Source organism: Alligator sinensis, unplaced genomic scaffold, assembly GCF_000455745.1.
Source record: "Alligator sinensis unplaced genomic scaffold, ASM45574v1 scaffold646_1, whole genome shotgun sequence".
NCBI lineage: Eukaryota > Metazoa > Chordata > Crocodylia > Alligatoridae > Alligator > Alligator sinensis.
The window spans coordinates 83,223-99,543 of NW_005842642.1; the positions used below are offsets into that span (position 1 = coordinate 83,223).

At 43.8% G+C, this 16,321-nt stretch overlaps 1 protein-coding gene and 1 long non-coding RNA gene across 5 annotated transcripts in view; one reads left to right on the plus strand and one right to left on the minus strand.

Annotated features, from left to right (window-relative positions):
• Positions 1 to 4,863: 4,863 nt before the first annotated feature.
• NXT2 (nuclear transport factor 2 like export factor 2) overlaps positions 4,864 to 16,321 on the minus strand; it is a 60,122-nt gene continuing 48,664 nt past the window's right edge. The window contains exons 1-4 of one of the 3 annotated variants that reach the window (XM_006033566.3): positions 15,606 to 15,731; positions 13,152 to 13,238; positions 11,667 to 11,811; positions 4,864 to 10,692 (exon numbers count right to left, since the gene is read on the minus strand). In XM_006033566.3, the coding sequence (XP_006033628.1) occupies positions 10,514 to 10,692; positions 11,667 to 11,811; positions 13,152 to 13,238; positions 15,606 to 15,620 (426 nt within the window). In that variant the 5' untranslated portion in view covers positions 15,621 to 15,731 and the 3' untranslated portion in view covers positions 4,864 to 10,513. Of the gene's footprint in view, positions 10,693 to 11,666; positions 11,812 to 13,151; positions 13,239 to 14,723; positions 15,431 to 15,605; positions 15,732 to 16,321 lie in introns of those variants that run through there. The other 2 variants (XM_025215379.1, XM_025215378.1) reach the window with 2 other exon arrangements.
• Positions 15,818 to 16,321, plus strand: part of LOC112551880 — a 3,506-nt gene continuing 3,002 nt past the window's right edge. The window contains exon 1 of one of the 2 annotated variants that reach the window (XR_003096216.1): positions 15,818 to 16,066. This is a non-coding gene — a long non-coding RNA (uncharacterized LOC112551880). The remainder of the gene's footprint in view (positions 16,067 to 16,321) is intronic. The other variant, XR_003096217.1, reaches the window with a different exon arrangement.

Here is a 16,321-nt window from a genome sequence, read left to right on the forward strand (position 1 = left end):
GCTGCGAAGGCGGCTCACATGCAGAGTCTTTCGGGATTTGGGGACGCGGCGGTGACTGACCCGGCCTGCGGACTTGGGCATTCAGGGGGGGTCACTGCTGTTTCAGAGCAAGGAGTGACAACGCATCATGCCAAAGGCCAGTCCCAGCAACTCGGCTGTAAATAGCCACAGTCATTTGGGCTGGAGACTTAAAGCTTCTTTATGTGCCTGAGCCCCCCTCAGCCCGCGGGCGGTTCGGCTCAGGAGGATGGTTGGTCTGATAGCGAAAGCGCCCTAGGTCTGAGAGACAACACTGCCTTGCACAAGGTCGGCATCCTTCAGCAACCAGAAGCGGTAGCATGCTCCTGTGAAGTGTGCGCCGAAATCCTTTACAGAGCCCAGTACAGGACCAGGTAAATATTAGTTTTCTATGTAGAGAGAGCGTTACACCTTCACCTCGGTTCCTGTAACAAACTGAAGTGTCCTTTCCCGGGAATTGTCATGATGACCAGAGCCAAGTTCTTGTTAAATTGTAGGACCAGGTTATGAATATACTACCAGAGCAGCAGTTTCCAAACCGTGGTATGTGTTAACAGATTTATTATAATTACATTATATGACAAAAATTTGCTGGCAATATTTAAGGTTGAACTGCACGATTTGCTGGTGGTACTTAAGGCTGTATTGTTTTCAGTTGGTGGTGCGCTTGGGAACCGCTGCCCTGGAGGGAAGCTTTATGATCAGTACCACCATGATCTGACCAAGGTAAGGGCTCCAGGGCTGGCACGTTTAAGACACGTGTCCCTGGTACCGCTGCCGTTCACAAAGCCTGCGCTGAAGTTGCCAACTCTGCCCACCCCCCTCAGGCAGGGGCTTGGACTAGACGAGCCGTTCTCAACCTTTTTTGTAGCAGGACCCAGCGCCGTAAACAGCGATGGCCAGTCCCAACCCAGTGAATAGTTTAAGTAGCTAGCCTCCTGCTAGCCTGCAAGAGGAAGCCCGTGGTTTCCCCATCTTTTTCCGTGATTGTTCACAACCCTTTCATATTAGTCATTTTTGAGTTGTGACCCACAGGTTGAAAAAGGCTGGACTAGATGACCTCTGAAGGTCCCTTCTGGCCTTGCATCTAGGATTTCTATGAAGTTCACGAGAGGCAGATTCTGTAGCAGGGAGTGTGGTCAAAGCATCCAGAAAAAAGACGACACCCCCCACCCCCACCCAAGACAGGCCAGATCCACGCTACAAGGTCCTCGTCCAAAGATTTTTCCAATATCATCAGAACACTGAACTGTCCCTTCCCGCCCCATATATGCCATATGCAGTGTCGCATAACCGGAGAAGGGAGAGTTATGAGACTTTATTGCCATTGTACAGTCCTTGCCTCAGAGTTTAGGCACCCATCTCAGCTCTGTTTGCGTGTCACCCAGTCCTGGGCTACTGGCTTTTAACTGCTATGCACAAATAAAAGTTAGATGCCCACTAGCAATTTGTCTCTGGCAAACTACTAACCTAGTAGGCATTCAGCTACCATTGTGATGGGTGCCACACAATCCCTAGCTCGATGGGAGAGGAGAGTACAATCAGAATGAAAAGACGGCTATTTGCAAAAGCAGCTGTGCAGTGTATAGTTGCACACACAAAAGCAACAATGCTCATAATAGAAACTATTTTTGCAACTAAACTAGGTGTGCTTTCTAAAGGCCATCCACCTAGTAAACACCTCTGTAAGGAAAAAGCATTTGCTACTTGCTGCTACCCTACATGCAAAAAAAGGTCATACTGGATACATACAGCCATACTACCCCCAGTCCTGGGCTGCGTCTCCTCCTCAGCACACACACACAAACCACGTCTGTTATGCTACATCTGGGCCTGAGGGGCAGGATTTAACCCTGCAAATATAATTCCTGAAAGAGAGAAGTACAAAATGTCCTGTCAAGTAATCTGCAAATCTTTGTACTATTGAAACATCTGCTAATTCAGCTATTAAAAAGGTGTAAATAGAACAGTATATAGTCAGGAAGAAATCTGGAATCCCTGAGAGCTATTAAGAAATCATGTTTTAGAACTGTATATTTATTCTTTGCAACTAAAGTTCATTTAGATCCCAAGTAATACAATTACACTAGCATGGACATGCACGTGTTGATTTTACACAGACATGCACTCACCTGTGTACACACGCACACAATATCTCAACATATAAGTTTAAAAAAAATTAAAAGCAGAGGTCTCAGTGGCGATCTACAAAAGACTCCTTACTTATGCAAAGGGGCTATGAAGGATTTGATACTGAGCATTTGCAGACGCATGTAGAATCACACTCTGGAAAGAGCAGTAAAGATAGCAGGTGCCTTTCCCAAGCACTGAAAACACCTTACCTCAAAACACTGCTTGCCTATTAGTTTTCACATACACAACTACATAATAGCTCTATGGCACCTTTCAAAGTGCAGTAGAAACTTTAGTTACTGTTCATGAACTTTGCAAATAAGCAAGAACTGACAATGCACTGAACAAATGCATCAAATCTTCGGCTGCATTCATATCCTGACAATTTTCTAGTCACATTACTACTAGCAAAACCATGTATGGTCTCCAGCTGCCGCTCCTAGTCCAATCCTTTTGCTTCTCCGTGTCCCTGTGAATTGAGGGTGACACTTCATGGAACATATTGAGGCTTGTTCAGTGACACTGAAAAAAAGTAATGGCTGGTTTTTACACAGTAATGTTCTCACTGAGTTCTTTTAAACTGGATAAAAATATTTCTATTAAAAAAAGATGTACACGACCATTTTTGTCAGGAAAACAGCTCTCAAAGTAATTATCAGTGTCCCATTAGTACTTGGAAAGATGCATCATTATTAACATTTTTAAAGCCTCAAAGGACTATTATTTATCACGATCTACTCTGCCCTCCGACATAACTCCTGCTATAAATCTCATGTTGAAATTAAACATGTTTAAAAGGCAGTCCTTCTGATATCTGTCAAGATGGACACATCAGCTTTCCTGGACTACAGTAAGCTTTCCTACTATAAAAGGATACCGCTAAGTTTTTCTGGTAAAAAGCAGCTGTGCAACAGATGATCATCATCAGCCAAGAGACATGTTTAGCAATAATTCAACTCTCTAAACAAGACTGAATTCTAGAGCCATCGTGGAAATTTAATTCTTGGAAATTTTCAAGAGGACAGCAGACGCTTGGCTGGGATGGTTTACTGAGGGATGATCCTGACTACATGACCTTGAGAGGTCCCTTTCAACCCTACTTTCTTATGATCCTAAGATCAGTTTGCCTTTATGTTTATGAACTACTTACCATCTAACTGATTAACCAGGACTGGTGAGACCACCCCATAACACATAACAAACACTATTAATTCCCAAAGCTTATAAAACTTTTTGTATTATGAATACTGAGCAGTTTAAACTTTATGGACATACGGAACCCAGCTGTGACTAAAAATTAAATTGGCTGACATACCATTCTGCAGTACTCCAGGCATCCAGTGTGTTATTTCTGGTAGTTGTGGCCCCTACTCCATTCTTACCCATGTTACGTTATAAATTATAAAAATGGAAGGGTGGAACAACAAAGTTGTTTCCTGCAAAGTGTTGCATATCTTGTCCCTATTGGCTCTGCAGGAAAGCCACTATCCATCACATCCAGGAGCAGCTGGGAAGACTCAGCATCCAAAAGGAACAGGCTAGAACGCTGGGTGAGGTCCTGATGTTGAGAATGTGCAAATGACCTGACAAAACCTTTCAAAGTAGCTGAGAATGACTGGGGGCCTCCTACAGAGATTTGGGTCTGTAAGAGGAAAAAAGGATCCCAGTACAAACAGTTACAGACCAGTCCATCTAGATAAGCAGAAAATGTACAGGATGCCATCTGGTATAGTCATCACGAGAAAGGTTCTTCAGACTATTAATGCAGGCATGACAGGAACGACCATAATTCATTCCGGTTCAAGGCCTATTTTTAGACTGCGTAATGTTTGTACACGAGAGTTTAAATTTACACTTTTTTCTGGTATAACATAACCAATACCTCTGACAGAGTAATCTCCATATATGAGAACTTGTCAGTTTGTGGTGGGGGTCTAGCAGGCTACAAGAGATGTGGGGGTCTCAGTTTAATACCAATCAGTGGGGTATTCACATCACAAAAGCCAGAGACATGTGCTCAACCTAAGCAGAGGCAAATAGCCTCTCCTTAGAGTGGTGCTCAGCCAGTAGCTTAGATAAGGAAAGCAGACCCTGCAATTTTACATGCCTCTCTTAGCACCATGCCAATATGCCTTAGTTACAGGATGGCAATTCAGTCCCTGTAATTCATATTCAGTGATTGGACTCTGAAGATGCCAATACAGGTTTCCCACATTTTATGCAGTAGACGCGTTCCCAGAAAACTGAATAACTTGAATTTGCTAAAGGGAACCCAGTTTATAAGGTAACAAATAGGGATACATTCCCACAGCAGTGAGGGAGGGAATGGGGTTGGAGCCAGAGAAGGGGTGGAGGGGAGGGGCGCAGCATGGCACAGCCCAGCAGCTGCAGGCAGGTGGCATCGGGGCAGCTGCAGCAGGGAGCAAAGCAGAGGGGAACTGTCACTGGGTGCAGGGCACGGGATGGGGGGGGGGCGCAGCTCTTGCTGCTGCATACACCCCAGGAGGGCTGCTGGCTATGCCAGGCTCTTCGCGGTGGACACGTGCCCCCAGATCTGTGCACGGGATGAGGGCAGGCTGGGGCCAGCAGCAGCACCAGGCTCTTCCCAGCAGGGGACTGTGCCGCGCTGCACTTGGGGCAAGCAGTGGTGCTGGGAGGGGAGGTTACGGGGAGGGCTCCGGCAAATTTTAGGGTGGCTGCAGCCTCCCTCCCAGTGCCACTGCTGCCTGCCCCAAGTACAGGGTGGCCCAACCCCGACCCCCAACGGGAAAAGCCCAGTGCTGCCGCCGGCCCCAGCCTGCCCTTGTCCCATGCACAGATTCGGGGGCACATGTCACCCAGGAAGACCCAGCGCAGCCCTCCCAGGGTACGTGTAGCAGCAAGAGCCACGTCCCCCTATCCCACACCGACTGACAGTTCCTTCTGCTTTGCTCCTTGCTGCAGCTGCCCCAGGAGCAGACAATGCCACCTACCTGCAGCTTCTGGGCTGTGCTGCACCCCTCCCCCGTGTCCCTTCCTCTACAGGCTTACCTCACATAATGAATTTACCTCCAGTATCATGAATTTTGAGCGTAAAAAGGGTAACCATGTAAGAGCAAATTTGCATATACAGAACCTGCAAAAAGCGAAGGAAACCTGTATGCATGTTTGATTATATTATTGCAACTACCCTCTTAAAGCAGTAATAAAGTGCCAATAACTTTGGATATATTCACTTACCCATCATTATAAGACTATCAGTTTACTAGCTCCTTCCCAGGAAGGAAAACAGAATGGAGGTTACTTCAGCATTTGGTCAGGAGGATGCATCACAAACAATTGGATTATTCCCACCCTGCTCCTTCCCACATACCTTTATTAATAACATAGCAGAAGCACATGCAGGCCCCAATCAGAGATGAGAATGCCACATGGCACGACCTCTACATACAATAGTGCATCTTATTTTTAAGCTTCTGAGACAAGGGTTTTATACCACTCCTGCTCCTTTAGAGAGCAGGTAAAAGGGCCAGTGATATGATAAGATTGTACTGGAGCAAGCACCAGACAACAGCCATAGTGCCCCTAAGGACACGTACACAGGGCCAGCCCAGCATGTAATGTGCATTAGAAACCACAGCTCTTCCCATATTCTACCATACTGTGGCCCATAGGTCAGCTTCAAGTCGCTGCTGCAACTCAGGTGAGCCCCTGGGCTGTTTAACGTAAGCCTGAAACCTCTCCCAGGACAGGTCTGGGTCAGAATGATGCAGAATGTGACAAGGACAGGATCGCTCCCACAATGCCTCAGGGTGGCAAGCTCTCTGCTGCACTTCTAAAAACCAAATGTCCCTTTTGGTGTTTAGGATCTTATTTAGTACCAGGATTTTATGGGTCCAACATCCTTACTGCTATGGAGTTTAGGGCACTTGAAGGATATCAGCACCTACCTGTAGGCTTGTCACATTAATAACCAAATTGGTCTGCTTTTCTCTGTTATTATTTTAAATGTTAGCATCAGCTTAATATGCACAGAGTTCCTGCATTGATGGTTCCTTGGATGAGTGCCTGTAAGAGACAGGACAGCTCAAGCACAGCAGTTTATTCTTAGGGATAAATATTTACAGTCCAAGCGTTTTGCAAATGACGTGTTTGGTTTTATCTACATTTGTGGGATGTCAATATAAACTTAAATTCTTCATAAAGGAACATTCTCTAGCAATTTTATTTCTCACCAGTCAAAGGTTACTTACTTCTATCATTCTACATAATGCTAATGCCAAGAACAGGTTGTGGTGACTGCTCAAACAAGAAATGCCACCTTGTTACTGCAAAAGTAGGCCTTGTTGTACAGTAATTTAGGCAACAGCTGAAGCTCTTAACTCCTGGATTGGCTGCACATTAAACACCTTTTAAGGGGTTTAAGGCACTCATTATCTGGCTTAAAGTTACACCACTCCAGGGCAAGATTCTCTCTAATCCACCTAATTTTGCTCTTGTTCCATTAAGGTGCAGCCACTTCCCACAACTATTTCACCCAAGTTGAAGTCCTCCAGCATCCCAGGATGCAGTGGGCGAGTAGGGCCACCCCAGGGACCTCACCCCCCAGGAACACTGGGCAGAGTGGAGTCCCAGAGCACCCAGAGGCCACAGTGACTCCTACTGCCACCTGGACCGACTCACTGCTCCTGTCAGTGCGGGACGGCAAGCTCTGGAGACAAAAAGCAATGCCACTTGAGCTCCTAGGGAGCTGATCCTTTTTTCTCTGCAACTCACCCCCCGCTACACTGCCACTGGCTGGGCTGTTGGCTGGTCAGGAGCTACCTGAACTCTGGAGAAAAAAGATCAGGCCCCACGGAGCTCAAGCAGGAAGTCAGTCCAGGCACTGGTGGGAGGCACCGCAGCTACTAGAGATAGTGAAGAGCGCTCTCAGAAGCCTAGCTTTAGGATTCACAGGAATATTTACAACCCCTTTTTTTTTTTTTTTTTTTTAAACCATCACATTAGCTCTCTTACTTTCCCATACTCTTTTTTCGATGGATTTCTCTCTTGAAAATCCCCACTTGAATCCTACCCACCTCATTTTTGAAATGGACTTGTCTTACATGCATTGAGTAAGTACAGCAAGCTGGCCCTGCCCTTGCTCACCAAGCCTCTAGTGGCAAGTCACAGCTATGCATGGGAAGGACAATCAGAGATGCTGTTTCACCCTAGGGTGCACCTTCTCCACTAAACCAAACGACACTAAGCCTATTAACATTTGTGCAGCTTACAGCAGCAGGTGCAACAAGACCCAGCTGATATCACAGTCAAACAGCAGACAGTGACAGGCCTGTTCTGCAATGCTTCAATACTCAAGTAACTCACTGGCAAGTAACTCAAAGCCCAAGCCCAAACCCAAATAGTAAAGATTAAAAGCCAGTGTTGTTTCTTGCACTTTAATCTGGTAAGAAAACACTATGAAAATTTGTAATAAAAAACAAAACAGATAAAACAGCAACTTATTTAAAAAAGAAACCCCTGTAAGAGGTCTTAAACAGTTTCAAAAGCTTACAAGATATATTCAAGCTATGTAAGTTTGTGGCAAGCCATTTTGATGTTAAAACACTTCTCTGTTTACATACAATTCCCTCAGCAGATGTGGACACAGCCAACTCATCACTTATGGTTAACCATCAAGACTACAAGGCTCCACTCCAAGAAACAGCAGCACTAGTATTTTAAGTTAAATTTGTTGCTTTCCTCCTTTCAGCCTGCCACAATACAACTAGAACGGCAAACAAAGAAAGATTAGTGTGCAATACCAGAGAAATCAGGTAAGCAAAACAGCTGCAGGTATCAAGTCTTCAAATGCCACAAGATATTACTTGACAGTGATTTTTATTGTGGCTGTTTTAGTGATTTACAATCCTTAATGGCAAATAAAGGAATGAGGATGTTTGAAGTTCTAATACAGTTTAGTTTGTGTGATTCTGTAAGGATGAGGAAAAAAAATAAATAAACAAAAATCAAGGACTTTCTCCTATAGCAGGTATTGCTCCAATTGCCTTGATACAGGACCCTTCTCACTGCAAGGGCAAACCCAAAAAGCAAACACCTAAATTATGGATCTAGTGAAAGTACAGTGACAAGAGAACAGAGTAGCAGAAGAAGCATTCATCTCTGGAGTGGAATTTTGCTTCCTCCAATTTTCCAGAAATCTAAGCAACAGACCAGATGCACTTCCCACTGTGATTGCTGCACAAAACAGGATGGAAAGTTTTGTTTGTACAACCAGGATAGTATGTGAAAGATACTACATTTAAAACTAGCAGGAAACTTTAAGAGTAATTTTTTTCCTTTGAAATTATTTTAAAAAGGGGGGGGGGGGGGGGAAAAAAAAAAAAAATCGAGACTCTCTCTAGATTACTGCTAATTAAAAGCGTACCGTTTCCCCAGTAAATTATAGTATCTACCTTGCTAGACAGTTAGATCTTGCACTATTTTTAGAATTTCTCTTCTCTCTCAAAGGCATAGTTCCTTGGCGAAATACTACAGGGAAGCCATCTTTTTTTAAATATAGGTGCCCAGTTTACTAATTTTTTACCTTTCTGATGCAAGTCATGAGAATCTCTAGATGAAATAAAAACCAACTAGTTTATCTTAATATTAAAATATGCCATTGTGTATTCTTTAGAGATTAACATAATTTTAACATATGGTTTATTTTCACAGTTTTCTGGTTATAAGATATTAAAGTAAATTGTCCAGTCACATTACTTTTCTATTAAAAAGGCTGTATCAGCTATGTGAATATCCAAAGTATCTGTCAAGAATACTTACATTCAGGACAGAACTACAAGTAGCCATCCCATATTTTCAGTTACAAGCAGATACACATATTTTGTTTTCACACGTCGACTGAACTTCAAACCTTTTAATTCTGCTCAACTTAAAAAGGCAGAAGTTTGAATACAAAACATACTGCCATTCTGAGATCTACAATGTTCATTCAGAGTAAGGCAGGCTACCTTCTAGCCTTTAAAGATTAAAGTACTAAGATTTTCTTTGAAAAACAAAATCTATAAAACATAGTAATTTTAAAATTTTGATGAATATTCAAGAAATACAAAGCAAAGTACATAAGAGATACACTTGTGAAAGTTTCAGTCAAACTTGGGATCAAAAAAAAATTCTCTTCCTTCATGCAGAAAGGTTAACCTTCCAGGATCACGGCACTCAAAGCATCTATTCTGATTAGCTGCACCAAAGAGCTGAATGCCATACCGTACAGTTTCAGTATCAATTTCTCATCACAGTGCTTCCTGAAAGGGTTGAAACAAAACCTTTGAACTTCAAGATGGAAGAAAAAAGTTGGAAAAAAATAGAGTAATTCTGTCCTTCATAGTAACAATGGAATTATTAGCTACATAAGACAGAATGACGTAGCTGATCGGTAAATAGCTTATATATTGCCTTTCTTTGGAAGTCTTGCAGTCACCTTGATGGGCTTATCCTTTATCATGGCATACAGCATAGATGCTGCTGTAGGGGACTTAACAGCTGAATTATTCAGCACCGCTTATATTTGAATCAAAATAGGTTATCCTAACCAACTATTAGGAGGTTAAGATACGATATTAAGTCAAGTGTTGCAGTACACCAAGGAAAGTAAACAACAGTTTTAGAGCAGATTTCCCCCACCTGAGTTTACTCGCATACAAAAGCTAGACTTTCAGAGGCAGCTGAAAACATGACTTGCCCATCCTGCCTATCATCCTACCAGTCCCAACTCGCATTCACTGACAACACTTCCATTCCCTACAATTTTGAGACTGGACTTCTACCTAGCTACTAGGAAAGAAATTATTTAGAAAAAACTTCCTCTAAAAAGTTGCTCAATTAAGTTCAAGGCTCAGAAAGTGGTTTTAACTTTCATATAGACATGTTCTGAGGAAGAAATTCTATTTCTCACTGTCATAGTGTGTATCTTCTTCAAAGAAGGAAAAACACTGCTTATGAAAGGTGATGTTTATAAACCAAAATGACTGAACATGTTTGGACAGGACTGTAGTAAGTGAATTCAGTGTCCAAGTAGGGGAGACTTCAGCACTCAAGAGGACGTAGAAGAGTTCCTAAAGTGCCAGCATAACCACATGTAAGGCAACCCCACATATGTGAATCACAGTTCAGTGCCTGGAGTATTTCATGATGGTCCAATTAATTTTAGGAAACTTCCTCCAACTTAAAGCGTCTGCCATTCAGTCCATGGTTGCTGGGAAACTACAGAGAGCCAGTTGTGCAGTATTCCAAAACAAACAGAACAGGAGGAGAAGAGATAACGTTTGTCCAGACAGCTAAACTCACATAATGCAGAGGGAAAGCGATCGCTTTTCAATTGCCACTAACTGGCCCAGTCCTGAAAGCGGAAACAGTCGCTTGCAATTTTCCATACTGGGTTGTTAGGGGTGGCTTGTGCTGTCAATAAGAAATTCTGGTTGAAGTAACGTTGCTTGTTGCCATCAAATTTTACTGTCCCACAAGTCACAACAAGTACCGTCATCTGGCTTTGCGTAGCTTGCTCTTTACAGAAAGAATGAAAGATGGGGGGAAAAAAAGTTACGCATATTTTCTGTATTTCAGATGTTTTTAAGTAATACTACTGCATTGTTACCTGCTGGTTACAGTTTCTTTTACAAGTAGCTAAAAGAGCACAAAAACTGTTCGCTATATTCTTTCTACCAGAACCATCACAGCAGGCTCCTTCATTAAGCTGTGGATTTTTTTTAATGTGCTTACTTACCACATCTGGAGGGAGGGAGCTTAATTTCATACTGCTTATGCAAGCATGCCACCTAGAGGTTAAACTGCCACATTCTCCTGAAGCAAGCTCTCAGATAGGCATAGGCAGTTCTCTTGATATATCAACTGCCTGCCTCTCACCTACAGCATGTTTGGCTTCCTTTACTTGTGAAGTTATAACCTGGTTGTTTTTTTGCAGAACACAGTGAAGACAGCCAGGCTATACCTTTTGTTTTCTCTGTGCAAGGTTTCCTCAAATATCCACATGATGCGAACTGGAGACTGATACTTAGAAGTTTTGCATAACAAATACTTAATGTAACTGAACAAATTACTTGGCAGTGTATGTTTACAAACTTCAGAAGATTATACAGGTAGGCACTTTCCCCCAAAGTAATGGAAAGAGAGAGAGAGAAGCCCAAGTACATACTGCAAACCAGCAGCAGACTCAGGTGTAGAATGTACCTCGACTTTCACCCCATGTCCTACCAGCTGTATATACACAAAACCTCTTCAGTACCTGAAGATAAATGCATTACCTAAGTAAGTGCTCTTAATAAGAAATTAGTTGAACTGTAAAGAATCTCAGCCATGCTATTACCCTTTCTCTCACTGTGCCCCTTTAATAAAGTAACTTTACATTCCAATTGCAAATTGGCCATGTTTCAAAAGTCATCTTGAGCACCATTTATTACAGCTGTTTTTCATTTTATAGTTAAGAAATAGCAGGGGCCCTTAATATAAAGTAACCTTACCATGAACTGGTTGGCAGTCCAACATATTAACTTGGAACTCACTAGATGGCAACGATTCAAAGAAATTATTCAATGCTTCTTGCCCAGAAAACGCATTACCATTCCAAACTAATGTAGCTTTGTCCAGATAGAGTCTGTTCAACACCTAGGAGATGGAGAACACACGGAAGTTAAAGGGGAAAAAAGGTGTAAAAATGCATTTTTAGAAAATCAAGTTACTTGTTGCCAATATATGACACTGAAATCACTTTAAACAAGTCTTAGATCCTGTAACAGAAGCAAGTAAGCTGTCCTGCTTGGACATTGGTTTATCTTAGCCACTGCTGTCCTTCAGCAAGGACTGGAACAACTGTACAAAATGTTTGCTGCTTCGTAACTTAATTTGCTAAATAAAAACTATTTTCTGAATTTGAGCAATGACGACATTGTCCAACAGGAAGCAGTGGAACAGAACCACACCCCAGCCCACCCAAAATACATTGCTTTCTTTATGAGAAGGACTCCAAAGTTCAACTTATAGTACACCTGTGAGAGACAAATATGTGGAAGCGTAATCTGAGCTAGACTAAAATACCATGTGGGGCCAACAAAGTTATAGAAGAAAAGTGCAATAAGTTTGAATAACAAGACTAGACCTTTCATACCATTTTATATGTTGTTACAAGGAGTACCTCTCATAACTGTAACACACATGTTCCAGTAAATGGTTGCATACTACTTTGCTTTTGACTGGCCATTGGACAAAAAGGACGAGTAACGTGCAAGGAGTTTTGTCAGATACTGAGATTCTCTCCATATAAAAGACCTTTATAATTCTAAGTCTGACAAGGAGTTACTTTTGCTCTTTTTCTGGTGCAGAACATTTATTTCTATTAAAAACCACACACACTTATGGATCTACATAATCCCACATTAAGCAAGTATCCAGAATAAGCATTCAAATTAGCACTTCCTTAACTATGGTTAATAGAACAATGTCAAGTTTTATGGTGTTGGGTCCACTTTTTTCCTCAGATATTTCTACAGACACTCTACCACAATAAAAGAAGCACAGCTAGCATAGGAGGATAGGAAAAAACCTGATTCATGAGACCAGAGGCACTCTTTGAGAAGAGAAAAAAAAAAAAAAAAAAAAAAAACTTAGTGAAAGTAAGCCTGAACTGTCCATGTACACATTGAAAACTAACTATCCTAAGGGGTAGGCAGAACAGAATCACTGTAAAGAAGTCCATGAAACTTGAAAAGGGTCCCACACAATGACAAATCTGAGAACCTCAATCCACTTAGTTGTGCAAAAGATTCTTTTAATGGCAGATCTGACAAGCAGAGGTCTGGATTCAGTAGCAACAGGGCAGTAACAGACTCACAGATGTCTCTATGCATATCAGACAACAAAGAAAATCCTTCCCATACACATGAATGTCCCCAAATAGAGAAAAAAATAATAAGGAGGAAAAAGTGAATCCCCCAATAATAGTTACATACCCTTCTCCTTTTATCCATGGTATCATAGTAAATGTTGACAAATTCTTCTGCAGCTTTACAAGCCTGATCCACATATGTTTTAAAATCCTAGAGAGAAGGAAACAAAAAAGCACAAAGAAACTTTTAATATATAAAAAACTGACCGATGAATTCTCCAGAACAGTTTCTGTAAGCAAGTAAAACAAAACCAGATTCACAAGTACGGGAGAGCGATTTCATTACTTCCCTCTCACAAAAGGTAATGAGGAATTAGGCTGCAGTTGGTTCCTTACTCCAGTTCCTTGTTTGTAGCATCAGTTCCATAAAAATTTGATGTGCTAATCTGAATTTCAGTGAATTTCCAAAACAATTATACTGGGAATGGGAAAAAGTTTTGTCACTTACAAGCAGTCAGAGCCCAATCAAACCAAATGACACGTCCAGGATTGCTAGACTGTTCTGAGTAACCTGAATACATATCCCCTCAACATAAACATTTATTTCTGATCAATATGTGAACTACCTCACTACCCCCACCCCCGCTGCGGTTAAGCAAAGAATGTTTATACAAGTTAATTTTATCTGGCTGATTGTGCCGAGGACTTCTCAGGTCATCTATAACAACACCTCTTCTATGCCATTATGAAAAGAAGAGGATATGCCACTCCCATTAGTGAAATATAGGGAGGGAGGGGGAAGCTCCCAAATATCACAGTACTGCACTTCCCCTTCTAGTTTGTATTTTATTAGCAAACACTATGCATTCAAAAGTCAAATTAATACTGCATTTCTACTAACCATGAAAATATTATTCAACCAACTGCAAATCCAGCTATAGTGTTTTTACAGAGGTTAAACTAGGTCTTAGAAACTAACACTACTTTGTCCTCAGGCAAATTAGGAATAAAGCTATCTAAAGTTTATCATGCCCTTAACAAATATCAAGGCATTCACTTGGATAATTTTTTCCTGCATTTGTTATGAGGGAGAATATGAAGAAACTACCCAGCCAGGTTGGCTCCAAATAGCCATCTTTTTAATTGTAAACAAGCACACAATGCAAGTTGCTTTCTAATTTCTTCTAACACATGTAACACAGTTAAGAGCATTTTTGCAATATACTTAAAATTACCATGCTACCAAACACTGCAGTTAGTTGAGGCAGCTAATGCCTGCAGTTTCACTCCTAGGTTGGTAGGAGGCATGCAGCTTGCTACACTTTTCTTTTATGGGAATTTTGAAAACTTGCCACAAGTAAGTGTCACCTCTCCTCTTCCTTGCCTTTTATTTCCAAAAATTCCATCAGAAAACCTCAGTCCCCTGCTTGGTGACGTCTGTGAAATGCAACTCCCAGCACTGTATATTATCACAAAACTTTGCCATTTTTAGCGCTGCTTTAACAGTCTAAAGTTTTTGCTAACACCTTTCGTGTCCTTTATTGAGATAGTCAATATCCATTTTAAGTCAGACCATGCAAGTGGGCTCTTTCTGATGGAAATGAGGCACGTAAAGAGATGTTCATTCTCTGAACCAACGATGAACAATGTGTGACAAAAGCCACAGTTTAGCACTGAGGACAGACCCCCAAAGTACCTTGCTCTCTTGCAACTGGCTTGTTCTCGTACACAGATATTTGATGGAAACGTCAAGGGTCAAGTGCTTGACTTCTTTTGGGACCAGACTTAAATGTAACTGCCCTGGGTAAGATCAATGGTTTCACATCTCTCCAGCCCCATGACTGTCACTTGGACAACTTCTTCAGCTCCCTTCCACAGTTCTTTAAGTTTTCTACAAGCTTCCTGACTCCACATGCTACCAAGCAATTTATTCCCACATTTCATCACCAACAGGAACTTGCTCAACAACTTCATAATCGCGTCCAAGCTGCATCTTGTACGATTGCTCCAGGGAGATGGCACAACCCCATCACCCTTGTCATCGTCTGCTCCCTCCTCCCTGTCTTCCTCGTCCGTCTGCCCCATACGCTCGACTGGCCAGGGACTGGATAATAATACAGTATTTCCAATTACACCTACTGGTTGTTGCCTGCCTCTTGGTCACATCACCAGGTCTTCTCTTTGGCTCCTATTCTTATTTTTCTCTAATCGTTCCCCTGGTCCCGCCTGTGACAACGACCCCCAAGACCTTATCGGTGCTAAAACCTAATGCTCCGGACTGCCGTCTGCTCCCCCGACCCGCGGGGCAGGGCTGGCGCACAGCCCGAGCCCGAGCCCAACCGCCCTAAGCAGCCTCCCACGCCCGGGGGCGCCTTTGCCCATCTGGCAGCGGATCCGCACCGCGACTCTCGCGACCGTCTCCCAGGGCCGGGGGAGGATTTCCCACGAGCCCCTGCAGAGCCCCGGCCCGGCCCGACCCGGCCGCGCCGCTCCGAGCCGGAAGGGGGGCGGCCGCGGGCCAACCGCGCCGCCCACGCCCCCCGGACCCCATAGGCGGGAAGCGCGAAGCCGGACTCACCACAGGGGCGGCCATGAGGGGCGGCCCCGGGGACGACACGCGAGGCGAGGCAGAGAAGGCCGAGAGCTCGATGCTCGCAGCGGCCCCGGAAGTGCTCACCGGCGCCAACCGTCTGCCCCTCAACTGCTTCCGGTAGGCAACAGGGGAGGTGGAAGGAGGGAGGCCGCTCGCGTTCGCGCATGCGTCCTGCGCGCTCAGGGGGGCGGGGCTGGAGGTTCTGGCACGTGGGTGTCGGTAGAGCGGGAACTGCTCCCGCCCCCTCCCCCCGCGGGTCAGTGCAAGCAGTGGGGTCCGGGCGGGACGGGGCTGAGGAGCAGCTGGAGCGAGCCTTTCTCAGTGGCGGCAGATGACAGGATGAGAAGCAACGGGCTCAAGTTGCAGCAAGGAAGGTTTAGGTTGGATATTAGGAAAAACGATCTCAGAAGGAAGATGGTGAAGCCCTGGAACAGGCTACCGCAGAGGTGGTGGGCGCTCCAGCCTTGGGGGGTGTTAGGAGCCGGCTCAACGAGCCTTGTCTGGGATGATGCAGTTGGGATGGTCCTGCTGTGAGCAGCGGGTTGCACTAGATGGGACCTCCCCAGGCCCCTCCCAGCCCTCACGGGCTATGGCCCACGGGCAAAATACAACCCTCAGGTGGCATCCAGCCCGCCAGGCAACTCCATCTGCCCGCAGGGATCTTCTGCAAGCCCCTTGTAAGCCCTGGCACTGGGCTGCCA